This window comes from Dama dama, chromosome 15 (genome assembly GCF_033118175.1).
Source record: "Dama dama isolate Ldn47 chromosome 15, ASM3311817v1, whole genome shotgun sequence".
Taxonomy (NCBI): Eukaryota; Metazoa; Chordata; class Mammalia; order Artiodactyla; family Cervidae; genus Dama; species Dama dama.
This window is the reverse complement of record NC_083695.1, coordinates 56,017,289-56,030,351: the sequence shown is the minus strand read 5'-3', so window position 1 is coordinate 56,030,351 and position 13,063 is coordinate 56,017,289. Positions and strand designations below refer to the sequence as shown.

At 40.0% G+C, this 13,063-nt stretch overlaps 1 protein-coding gene and 1 non-coding gene across 2 annotated transcripts; both read left to right on the top strand.

Annotated features, from left to right (window-relative positions):
* The first annotated feature begins 10,286 nt into the window (after positions 1-10,286).
* On the top strand, positions 10,287-10,421 carry LOC133070893 (small nucleolar RNA SNORA70). The gene has a single exon (XR_009696286.1). It is a non-coding gene; the product is annotated as a small nucleolar RNA SNORA70 (small nucleolar RNA).
* Positions 10,329-10,809, top strand: LOC133070695 (large ribosomal subunit protein uL16-like). Its single transcript, XM_061163093.1, has one exon. The coding sequence runs from the start codon at positions 10,372-10,374 to the stop codon at positions 10,780-10,782; it is 411 nt and encodes a 136-aa protein (XP_061019076.1). The 5' UTR covers positions 10,329-10,371; the 3' UTR covers positions 10,783-10,809.
* Positions 10,810-13,063: the final 2,254 nt, after the last annotated feature.

The window sequence follows — 13,063 nt, the reverse complement described above, 5'->3', positions numbered from 1 at the left end:
GCCCCCATGTCACCAAACCCAGACTTAAAGAAGCTAATATATGTCTGGCACCCACATATACCCACTGAGTTCAGAGAAATTGCTTAAGTCTGGAGTCTCCCAATTTAGAGTCTTACTAGTCCAAGGCAACGTCCCAAACCTAACATCTTTCTCTTCATTTATTAGAACTTGGTGATTCTTCCTGCTCTCCCAGGATTCTGCCAGCTGACTGACTAATGTGATAAACTGAACTTATGTTGCTATTTATCTGAAGTAATATTTGCACTTGTACTTGTGCAATACATGATTTATGTGGGAAATATAAGAACCAGTAGAGACATTTTATATTGGGGGGGAAAAAGCTGTCTTGGGATCCCTAAAATCTCAGCTTCCTAGCTTACTCTTTATTCTGAACTTGCATAAACTCAAAGTCTAAAGAAGAACCTTTCTGTTTCCTCAGAATTTCTCTTTGTAGGTATGACTTGAAGTGATGGGGTTTCTGTAATTTTTTCTTACCGACCATGCATAGGTCAAGTAGCTCATATGTAAACTTTGCAGTGTAAACAGTCCAGTGTAAGCCTATGAAGGGCTTGGTTACCACAGACACTTAGCAACTGAAACTCAGTCAGTCTTCAGGCACCAGCTCAAACTGAAATAATTTACAGGTGACAAGCAATGCATGATGGATGGCACAGAAAGTGAATCCATTTGAAACTTTCCTATTTCCATTTTAAGAACAACCTTGGAAAAGAATGAAACCTTAGTGCTAAGCACTTAGAAGTGAAGAAGAAGAGCGATTCAGTCTTTATTTCAGCCAGTGACATACATGAAAAGTCAGGAAGAAGCCTTGGTCCTTTAACTGATGTATGTTTAAATTATATCTTCCAAACCATACAAGGTTCAGAGGGGATTAAGGGGTCGGGGTGTGGCTCCTTCATCCTCTTCAACCTCAGCACTGTAAGGGGCATGATTCCTTCAGTCTGTCAAGATCCATTCCCTTTGTAACCCTTCACCTTCTCCCTCCACTTTGCTTTGCAGCTCCTGAGTTTCTTTAACCCAGTGATTCTCAATCCATACTAGACATTAGAATCCCCTAAGGTGTTTTTCAAATTTATTAATACCTAGGCCCCACATCTAGAGGGTCTGATTCCTTTGTTCTGGGGTAAGGTCATGGGCATCTTTTTCTCCCTCTTAAACTTCCACCAAGGCAACGCACAGTCTAGGTTGAGGACCACTGCCCATCTCTGCTCCTTTCACCCTGGGTCCCACTTCTTTATCCCATTAACCTTGCTAGTCATTCAGTTCTATCAGGTTCCATTACAGGTGGAATGTGAGTCACTGGAAATTTATAATGGAGTAGTTTCAAGTCATTATGTTTCTCATTTTGACTAGAAAGACTAGACAGATCTCCTCTCAGCATGTCTTCTCTTCATCATTATGCTGAGTGAAAAGTGTTAGTCACTCAGTTGTGTCTGATTCTTTGTGACCCCATGGACTGTAGCCTGCTAGGTTCCTCTGTCCATGGAATTCTCCAGGCAAGAATACTGGAGTGGGTAGCCATTCCTTTCTCCAGGGGATCTTCCCAACCCAGGGATCAAACCCAGGTCTCCTCCACTGCAGGCAGATTCTTTACCATCTGAGCCACCAGGGAAGCCCTATTAAGCTGAAACTGCCACTATCTCTTTTACCACCTTGAATTACTTGACCAAATATGCCTGCTTATTATCTTTGCCTCAGTACATGCTGGTCATAGCCTTTGAATCTGATCCTGTGCTAACTCAACAAGTATATTTCTGGGCCAAGAAAATGTGCCTTCATTTAGCCCTTTGTAATTTTCCTGAGAATTTTGAAAAGATAACATTGACTTTTTGTTCTATAATTAAGAGACTGAAGCTCAGCAACAGTATGAAGTTCGCTTGTTTATATGTCTATACGCATCTGAATTTTAGCTACTGGATTTATAGCCTTTGGATTGGCCCTTAAAATATAAGTTTAATTTGTAAATTCTTCTCTAGTGCACTCCAAATCTCCCTCAGTTGCTAGCAACAGCCCTTCAGATTATAAAACACTGAGGAGTTTCTTCAGACATAATCATTAAAAATTTAAATATTTAATAGGCTATTGGTTACTTATCTTTGTTATTGTTATTGTTGTGTAGTTCTTGCTCTTTAATTTACTGAATTTACCTAGTTGAATTATTTTAGCCCTGCCACCCATATTGAACCTGGGCTAATTTGTTGAAATAGTATCCTCTTATCTTAAGAAGAGAATTGTTAGATGCAAACTAGAAAAGTGAACTTGGTGTCCGTTGTATCCATCAAAGAAAAGCTCTTTTTCTCCTCTGTCATAAAGTAATATGCTATATTTCAGGGCCAAAGTTTTAAATTAAAATGAAGGTCTTTGGATTTTGTATTTGGAAATACACAATCAGGTCTGCTGGAGTAGGCTTTTGGTGCAAGTAGTAGAAAAAAGGGCTTCCTGGTGGCTTAGTGGTAAAGAATTTGCCTACAGTGCAGGAGGCACAGGAGACAGGGGTTCAATCCCTGGGTCAGGAGGATCCCCTGGAGGAGGGCATGGCAACCAACTTCAGTATTTTTGCCTGGAGAATTCCCTGAACAGAAGAGCCTGGTGGGCTACAGTCCGTAGGGTTGCAAAGAGTCAAACACAACTGAAACAGCTGAGCACAGTACAGTAGGAAAAAATCCTCTTGCTGGGGCTAAGTGACCCCAGTCAAGTTATTTAACTTCTTTAGGCTTTGGTTTCCTCATTTATAAATGGAATAATATTAGCCATCTTGAAGAGTTGTTGGGGAAATTAAAGTTAAGAAGTATTTATAAAGTACATGGTATTTAGCAGGATAAATAAATGAAATCTAATGTTATTGTTTATATCCAAAAATATCAATGTAAGTTCATATTAGTAACTTTAAATTATTTAAATTATTTTATCTATGCGTGCCTGCATGCTAAGTTGGTTCAGTCATGTCCAACTCTTTGAGACTCTATGGACTGTTGCCCTCTGTCCACAGGATTCTCTAGGCAGGAATATTGGAGTGGGTTACCATGTCCTCCTCCAGGGTATCTTCCTAACCCACGGATCAAACCCACATCTCTTATGTCTCCTGCAATGGCAGGTGGATTCTTTACCACTAACACCACCTGGGAAACTCTATTTTATTTGTACTATACGTCAAAGGTAGTTTTGCCTAGACTTTTTTTCACTTTTTTCCTGATGTTAAGTAGAGTTCTAGAACCTAAGCAGCAAAACAACAGTAAGGGAACATAGTGTATCTCTAACCTTTTATCAGCTTCTGGAAGACAATCCAGAATGTGACCAGAAGAGCCTGGTGGGCTACATACAGTCCATAGGGTTGCAAAGCGTCAAACACAACTAAAGCAGCTAAGCACAGCCCAGTACCAATCCCTTTCTCACATTAAGGCCTTTATGTTTCCATTCCCCTTTGACCTGGAAACCTTTTACTCAAACTGTTTACATGGCTGATTTCTTATCTTTTAGTTGTAGGCTTAATAACACCTCCTAAGAGAGGCCCTTCGTGATCACCTTAGCTAAATTGGGCCCTCCCTTCCACTACTCACTATTACAATATCTTATTTCCTTCAGAGAGGTTGTTGCAATCTGAATTACTTAATTGCTTTGTTTACTTGATTACTATCTGTCTCTCCCACTAAGCTCCAGGAGCTGAGGGGCTATGTCTTATCCTGAGGAACATTGAAGACCCACTACTTAGTGTATGTTGAAAAGCTAGTAAATATTTGCTGAGACAATTGATTAGTAAGCTCTGTTCAAGTCCTCTGTTTTCCTTTTTTTTTTTTTTAAGAAATTTTCTTTTTAGTTGAAGTATAGTTGAATTTCAGTGTTGTGGGAGGTTTCTGCCTTTTTTAATTTATTTTTTATTGAAGTACAGTTGAATTACAATGTCAAGTCCTCTACTTTATAGATGAGGCAGGAGAGACTAAAATGTGACTAATGTAACAGAAATAGGATAGCCAAGCCTCCGAGAGACATTCCAGGGCTCTTGCCAGTGTGTTAAATCCTGTATCCCTGGACCATACTACCACCATATTGGTATGCTTTCCTTTTCCAGCTTCATATCCCATCCTCTTGATCCAGCACCCTTGGGATCTACTTCCAGGCTTATTCCCTGGATTCCTGCTGGTAAATGTCAATCAGATCCAGGAGATCCTTTGCCATATATTTCTCTCTTCCCTTAATAGACCCTGCACTTTCCCAGGTGGGTCATAACTAAATTTTGAGTCTAGAATTAGCTGGTAAGAGAGAGATAAGACAGGTTCTGAGCAGGGCCAGGGTTATTTTGTAAGATATTTGACTAATTTGAAGCTTCTGTATAGGTTTTCGAACAAAGAGAAATTTTTCCTGTCTTCCAGCAAGACAGAGGGCCCCCTCTGTCGGGCCAGAGGGTGTTCAGGGGGAACGGAGTAATCAAGGTCCCAGCAGAGGGGCATGCCCCTCACCAGGCCTTTGATAAGATCACTCACCGGCTGGGACCCGGGAGAAGTACGTAGGAAGGTCAGTCATGTGAGCAGGGTGTAGGTGGAGCAGCAGATGTACAGAGAACAAAACAACCACCTTGAGTGGACTGACCATACAAACATGTATCTGCATCCTGAGTTTCTCAGTCTCACTCCTTTCTAAATAGGGCCCTGATTCTGACTGTGGGCCCTTGCCCAGGCTGAGAATCCACCTTCTCTGAAGTTCTGCCACTGTGAATGAAGGTGTATGCCTGGTCTTCAGCTTAACCTGCCCTCTGGTTGCCAGTGCTGAGGATCTCTTTAAAAGCTGCCAATAAGACCCTTTGACTCACATTGGGATTTCAGTTGGTGCTTAATAGCTCTGTTCCTGTCATCTACATGGCTCAGTACATCAGTGGTGCTTAGCAACAGCCTCCCAGTTTCACAGTCTTTCAAGTCAGTCTTTCTCCTGTATTGTCAAACACTAGATGCATGTCTACCTCTCAGAAAATAGGAAATAAGACTCAATTCAGTTCAGTTCAGTCTCTCAGTTGTGTCCGACTCTTTGCAACCCCATGGACTACAGCACACCAGGCCTCCCTGTCCATCAGCAACTCCTGGAACTTATACTCAAACTCATGTCCATCAAGTCGGTGTTGCCATCTAACCATCTCATCCTCTGCCGCCCCCTTCTACTCCCATCTTCAATCTTTCCTAGCATCAGGGTTTTTTCCAGTGAGTCAGTTCTTCGCAGCAGGTGGCCAAACTATTGGAGTTTCAGCTTCAGCATCGGTTCTTTCAGTGAATATCCAGGACTGATTTCCTTACAATTGACTGGTTGGGCTCCTTGCAGTCCAAGGGACTCTCAAGAGTCTTCTCCAACAGCACAGTTCAAAAGCATCAGTTTTTCGGCGCTCAGCTTTCTTTAGAGTCCAACTCTCAGATCCAGTCATCCATACATGACTACTGGAAAAACCATAGCCTTGACTAGGACTTTGTTGGCAAAGTAATGTCTCTGCTTTTTAATATGCTGTCTAGGTTGGTCATTGGAGAAGGAAATGGCAACCCACTCCAGTACTGTTGCCTGGAAAATACCTTGGATGGAGGAGCATGGTAGGCTACAGTCCATGGGGTCGTAAAGAGTTGGACATAACTGAGCAACTTCACTTTCCTTCTTTCTAGGTTGGTCATAACTTTTCTCCCAAGGAGCAAGTGTCTTTTAATTTCCTGGCTGCAGTCACCATCGGCACTGATTTTGAGGCCCCCCAAAAATAGTTTGTCACTGTTTCCATTGTTTCCCCATATATTTTCCATGAAGTGATGGGACCAGAGGCCATGATCTTGGTTTTCTGAATATTGAGTTTTAAGCCAACTTTTCCACTCTCCTCTTTCACCTTCATCAAGAGGCTCTTTAGTTCTTCACTTTCTGCCATAAATGTGGTCTCATCTGCATATCTGAGGTTATTGATATTTCTCCAGGCAATCTTGATTCCAGCTTGTACTTCATCCAGTCCAGCATTTCTCATGATGTACCCAGCATGTAAGTTAAATAACCAGGTTGACAATACACAGCCTTGATGTACTCCTTTCCCGATGTGGAACTAGTCTGTTGTTCCAAGTCCAGTTCTAACTGTTGTGTCTTGACCTGCATACAGATTTCTCAGGAGGCAGGTCAGGTGGTCTGGTATTCCCATCTCTTTAAGAATTTCCCACAGTTTGTTGTGATCCACACAGTCAAAGGCTTTGGCATAGTCAATAAAGCAGAAGTAGATGTTTTTCTGGAACTCTCTTGCTTTTTCAATGATCCAAATGATTTTGGCAATTTGATCTCTGGTTCCTCTGCCTTTTCTAAATCCAGCTTGAACATCTGGAAGTTCACGGTTCATGTACTGTTGAAGCCTGACTTGGAGAATTTTGAGCATTACTTTGCTATCGTGTGAGATGAGTGCGATTGTGTGGTAGTTTGAGCATTCTTTGGCATTGCCTTTCTTTGGGATTAGAATGAAAACTGACCTTTTCCTGTCCTGTGGCCACTGTTGGGTTTTCCAAATTTGCTGGCATATTGAGTGTAGAACTTTCACAGTATCATCTTTGAGGATTTGAAATAACTCAACTGGAATTTCATCACCTCCACTAGCTTTGTTCATAATGATGCTTGCTAAATGATGCTTGACTCCACATTCCAGGATGTCTGGTTCTAGGTGAGTGATCACACCATCGTGATTATCTGGGTCAGGAAGATCTTTTTTGTACAGTTCTTCTGTGTATTCTTGCCACCTCTTCTTAGTATCTTCTGCTTCTGTTAGGTCCACACTATTTCTGCCCTTTATTGTACCCATCTTTGCATGAAATGTTCCTTTGGTATCTCTAATTTTCTTGAAGAGATCTCTAGTCTTTCCCATTCTATTGTTTTCCTCTATTTCTTTGCACTGATCACTAAGGAAGCCTTTCTTATCTCTCCTTGCTATTCTTTGGAACTCTGCATTCAAATGGGTATATCTTTCCTTTTCTCCTTTGCTTTTCAGTTCTCTTCTTTTCACAGCTATTTTTTTCCTTTTTTTTTTTTTTTTTTTTTTTTATTAGTTGGAGGCTAATTACTTCATAACATTTCAGTGGGTTTTGTCATACATTGATATGAATCAGCCATAGATTTACACATGTTCCCCATCCCGATCCCCCCTCCCACCTCCCTCTCCACCCGATTCCTCTGGGTCTTCCCAGTGCACCAGGCCAGAGCACTTGTCTCATGCATCCCACCTGGGCTGGTGATCTGTTTCACTATAGATAGTATACATGCTGTTCTTTTGAAATATTCCACCCTCACATTCTCCCACAGAGTTCAAAAGTCTGTTCTGTACTTCTGTGTCTCTTTTTCTGTTTTGCATATAGGGTTATCGTTACCATCTTTCTAAATTCCATATATATGTGTTAGTATGCTGTAATGTTCTTTATCTTTCTGGCTTACTTCACTCTGTATAAGGGGCTCCAGTTTCATCCATCTCATTAGGACTGGTTCAAATGAATTCTTTTTAATGGCTGAGTAATATTCCATGGTGTATATGTACCACAGCTTCCTTATCCATTCATCTGCTGATGGGCATCTAGGTTGCTTCCATGTCCTGGCTATTATAAACAGTGCTGCGATGAACATTGGGGTGCACGTGTCTCTTTCAGATCTGGTTTCCTCAGTGTGTATGCCCAGAAGTGGGATTGCTGGGTCATATGGCAGTTCTATTTCCAGTTTTTTAAGGAATCTCCACACTGTTTTCCATAGCGGCTGTACTAGTTTGCATTCCCACCAACAGTGTAAGAGGGTTCCCTTTTCTCCACACCCTCTCCAGCATTTATTGCTTGTAGACTTTTGGATAGCAGCCATCCTGACTGGCGTGTAATGGTACCTCATTGTGGTTTTGATTTGCATTTCTCTGATAATGAGTGATGTTGAGCATCTTTTCATGTGTTTGTTAGCCATCTGTATGTCTTCTTTGGAGAAATGTCTGTTTAGTTCTTTGGCCCATTTGTTGATTGGGTCATTTATCTTTCTGGAATTGAGCTGCAGGAGTTGCTTGTATATTTTTGAGATTAATCCTTTGTCTGTTTCTTCATTTGCTATTATTTTCTGAGGGCTGTCTTTTCACCTTACTTATAGTTTCCTTTGTAGTGCAAAAGCTTTTAAGTTTCATTAGGTCCCATTTATTTATTTTTGCTTTTATTTCCAATATTCTGGGAGGTGGGTCATAGAGGATCTTGCTGTGATTTATGTCAGAGAGTGTTTTGCCTATGTTCTGCTCTAGGAGTTTTATAGTTTCTGGTCTTACATTTAGATCTTTAATCCATTTTGAGTTTATTTTTGTGTATGGTGTTAGAAAGTGTTCTGGTTTCATTCTTTTACAAGTGGTTGACCAGTTTTCCCAGCACCACTTGTTAAAGAGGTTGTCTTTTTTCCATTGTATATCCTTGCCTCCTTTGTCGAAGATAAGGTGTCCATAAGTTTGTGGATTTATCTCTGGGCTTTCTTTTCTGTTCCATTGATCTATATTTCTGTCTTTGTGCCAGTACTATACTGTCTTGATGACTGTGGCTTTGTAGTAGAGCCTGAAGTCAGGCAGGTTGATTCCTCCAGTTCCATTCTTCTTTCTCAAGATTACTTTGGCTATTCAAGGTTTTTTATATTTCCATACAAATTGTGAAATTATTTGTTCTAGTTCTGTGAAAAATACCGTCGGTAGCTTGATAGGGATTGCTGGGTACTGAATCTGTAGATTGCTTTGGGTAGAATAGCCATTTTGACAATATTGATTCTTCCAATCCATGAATACGGTATGTTTCTCCATCTGTTTGTGTCCTCTTTGATTTCTTTCATCAGTGTTTTATAGTTTTCTATGTATAGGTCTTTTGTTTCTTTAGGTAGATATACTCCTAAGTATTTTATTCTTTTTGTTGCAATGGTGAATGGTATTGTTTCCTTAATTTCTCTTTCTGTTTTTTCATTGTTAGTATATAGCAATGCAAGGGATTTCTGTGTGTTAATTTTATATCCTGCAACTTTACTATATTCATTGATTAGCTCTAGTAATTTTCTGGTAGAGTCTTTAGGGTTTTCTATGTAGAGGATCATGTCATCTGCAAACAGTGAGCGTTTCACTTCTTCTTTTCCTATCTGGATTCCTTTTACTTCTTTTTCTGCTCTGATTGCTGTGGCCAAAACTTCCAACACTATGTTGAATAGTAGTGGTGAGAGTGGGCACCCTTGTCTTGTTCCTGATTTCAGGGGAAATGCCTTCAATTTTTCACCATTGAGGGTGATGCTTGCTGTGGGTTTGTCATATATAGCTTTTATTATGTTGAGGTATGTTCCTTCTATTCCTGCTTTTTGGAGAGTTTTAATCATAAATGAGTGTTGAATTTTGACAAAGGCTTTCTCTTCATCTATTGAGATAATCATATGGTTTTTATCTTTCAATTTGTTAATGTGGTGTATTACATTGATTGATTTGCAGATATTAAAGAATCCTTGCATTCCTGGGATAAAGCCCACTTGGTCATGGTGTATGATTTTTTTAATATGTTGTTGGATTCTGTTTGCTAGAATTTTGTTAAGGATTTTTGCATCTATGTTCATCAGTGATATTGGCCTGTAGTTTTCTTACTGAAGTAACTAACTAGGCAAACCTCCATAGGGAGGTTTTAAAAAAAAGTGTTTAAGAGGATTGTGTGGATAATTGTTTTCAGTCAAATAAACTAATTCTCAGTAGTGAAAGATAAGGACTCCAGCACCAAAGGGCTGTAACTACCCTGAGAGAAGATAAAATCCCTCTGTATGGGCCCTGGGTACTAGACAGCAGGTGGTGCTATCAGCTTGCATAGCAAGGTTGCTCCCCAGAGCGGCAATTCCGTGAAGAAGGAAGCTGAAGTGTAAAAGAACCATTCACCAGCATGGGACTTTTCCAGCTGAGTATTCATAACTTGAGTATTATATATATTTCAGTATTTAAGACCTCACATATCCAGTATATCAACCGATACTTAACTAGTGTTAACTAGTGTTAATAATATGCCTCCATTGACCAAAAGGAATTTTGGAATGAAATAAACCTGATAACTAGTGCCACCATTCAAAAAAGTTTTGTAAAAGCACCGCATATCTACAAAATTTTTCAACTATCTCTTGATATTCATTCAATTGAAAATCAAATATACTTTGTGTCAATTCTCAATATTTAAGATAAATATTTTAATTTTGTTTTTATTGCATTTTACTTTTGTTTAATCACTAAAATTGTGATACAATATTTCACCATTAAAGATGGAGAGCATTTGCAGCCAATTAAGCCGACTGTGCTCTTTTCCCCATGGGGGCCCAGTGTGCAATGGCTGCAAACAGCAGCCTCCTTGGTAGTGTATGCAACCTGTTGCCTGTACAGGTAGCCCTAAGGGACCTTGGAGACAACTCTTCCTAGTGGGCATTCATGACTGGCCTGCTGTTTCTCAATCTAGACTCCAGACAGGTATGCGTGGTGCCTTTGGAAAGCCCCAGGGCACAGTGGCCAGGGTCCACATTGGCCAGGTCATAATGTCCATCCGCACCAAGCTGCAGAACAAGGAGCATGTGATTGAAGCCCTCCGCCGGGCCAAGTTCAAGTTCCCTGGCCGTCAGAAGATCCACATCTCCAAGAAGTGGGGATTTACCAAGTTCAATGCAGATGAATTTGAGAACATGGTGGCAGAAAAGCGACTCATCCTGGACGGCTGTGGGGTCAAATACATCCCTAATCGTGGTCCCCTGGACAAATGGCGGGCCCTGCACTCATGAGCATCAGCTCTGTTCCCTCCTTAATCACGCTCACCAATAAATGCTATTTCCTGTCAAAAAAAAAAAAAGATGGAGAGCATTTCAGTAACTTTATAGATTAAATAAATATTTGCTGGCCAGTCTAAAAAACCAAACAACTATTTAAAGATGAGGAAAAGATACACCAGAATAAACAGCCAAATATTAAAAATAGTTCCCGATTACCATTTTTATATATACATTTTTTAGAAATACTCGATTATTTCAATTCTCTATGTGTATTACAGATCACATTTTAATAGATTGATTTAAATTTATGTGTATAAAAATTGAAAGGAAAAAGGTAAATTCCTTCTGGCTGGTGAAATGAACTATATTTTCCAAATAATCTAGAATGTATTATTAATTAGATTTGACTTAGGTTTTGTTTTTTAAATTAGACCAATATGTTTAAGACTGGATCAGCATTGTCATGAAGCATGTAAAATTCAACTGTCAAGCAATATCTTAATCTATTTATCATGTGCCCTTACAAGGAACACTATGAGCAATTCTAGGTACCTATGATCGCTTGACAGTGCCTCCTCTTGAAAGAATAAAAGAACTGTAACATGAAAAGTAAAATATTTTGCCATTATAAATTTGGTAATGAAATGCAATGAAGGGAGATTATATTCTGCATTTAAGAAAGATTACAGGCTATGGAGGATAACTCTGGAAAAAGAAGTTTAATAGTGAAAAGAGATATGAATTGTTTTAGAGATACAGTGGGGGTTAAAAACATGAGAAGACAGACAGAAGTTGAGGACAGACATGAATGAATTACCTTGCTTTCAGGATGACAAATGTCCAAGACAGACAATATCTCCATCCAGGACAAGGAAGCTACTCAATCTGGAATAAGAAATCTAGCTCTAAAGAGAGTCATTTAATCATGGAACAGAGAGGAAGACTTGGGATCTACTGCTTTTTATCTCAAAGTACCTGGGAGGAATAGCTCTAGAGTTAGAATAAATGTATAAATAAAGGATGAATCAGACAGACAATCTAAAACTGAGAGTCATACCTATAGAACTCCTGTATACATATTATTATTTGCTAAGCTAATGTGAAAAATGGGATAATGTCTATGATTATCTGTGCTATATTTGTATGTATGGAATATGGTACTTTGTTGGTCCTGGACTGGACCCATAAGGCTAAGAGGCTTACAACACTGGGAAGAGAAGACTGGAGAAAAAGGGATATGGGAAGTCTTAAGGTCTTTGTTGCTTGCTGGGATATACATTAAACAGTGGGTGCTGGCATTAAGAGCACAGAGCATCAGGAAGTTATTAACACTGAGAGCGAAACACATCCCCACAGTAAGAGTTCACGGAGAATGTCCACCCTGAGAAAACTGCAGGACAGTCATTTTCACATTCAAATTAACTTTCCTTCTGCACTTTAGGGGCTCTATTACAGAAGAAGAAGCTGAAGAAGAGGTAAAAGAGAAAAGATTACAGTCCAGAGGTTTGGAGGAGGAACTCCGAGCCAGCATTTCACCAAGTCCTGTACTATCTCATTACCACCACCTTTTAAAATCCCCGTGGGTAGAAAATTACTTAAAGGGTGGGAGCATCATAAGCAAAAACAATTAGGAGATTATTCTCACCATCTTTGGTATTGTATATGGTGGTGGTGCTCGGTTATGTACAACTCTTTGCTACCCCAGGGACTGTAGTTGGCCAGACTCCTCCATCCGTGGAATATTCCGGGTGAGAATACTGGAGTGAGTTGCCATTTCCTACTCCAAGGGATCTTCCTGACCCAGGGACTGAGTTCACATCTCTTGCATCTCCTGCATTGGCAGGCAGATTCTTTACCACTATGCCACCTGGGAAGCCTACCATCTTTATTTCGTTACATTCTCAGCATTCTGAGAATGATAGTGGCCGCCATCCTTCAGCCAAGCAAACTGATGAAGGCAGTAGGAAGTTGCTTTGGGGGACAGCCTGCACACTGGGACTCACTGATGTGAAAGGTAGAGATCCGAGGGCATCATCGAAATCCAGACAGCCATGAAGGTGTAGAAAAAGGACATATTCTACTCACCAAATCCTAGATTAAGCTGGAGGGGCATCCCTAGAAGTTTGAAAACGTTTTTGAGTAACTAAGATGAAGACAGTAAAATTTAAAAATTCTTTACTTTAGGTAGTAGTGCAGGTTGGAAATGTATATTTATTTAGTGCAGATTATGTGATAAGCACTGGGAATAAAGTCAGTCCTTGCTCTCAAAAGGCTCATGGTCTATAGAGAAGAT

Coding starts and splice junctions, on each gene's coding strand:
- LOC133070695 (XM_061163093.1), top strand. CDS start 10,372: ATGCAACCTGTTGCCTGTACAGGTAGCCCTAAGGGACCTTGGAGACAA.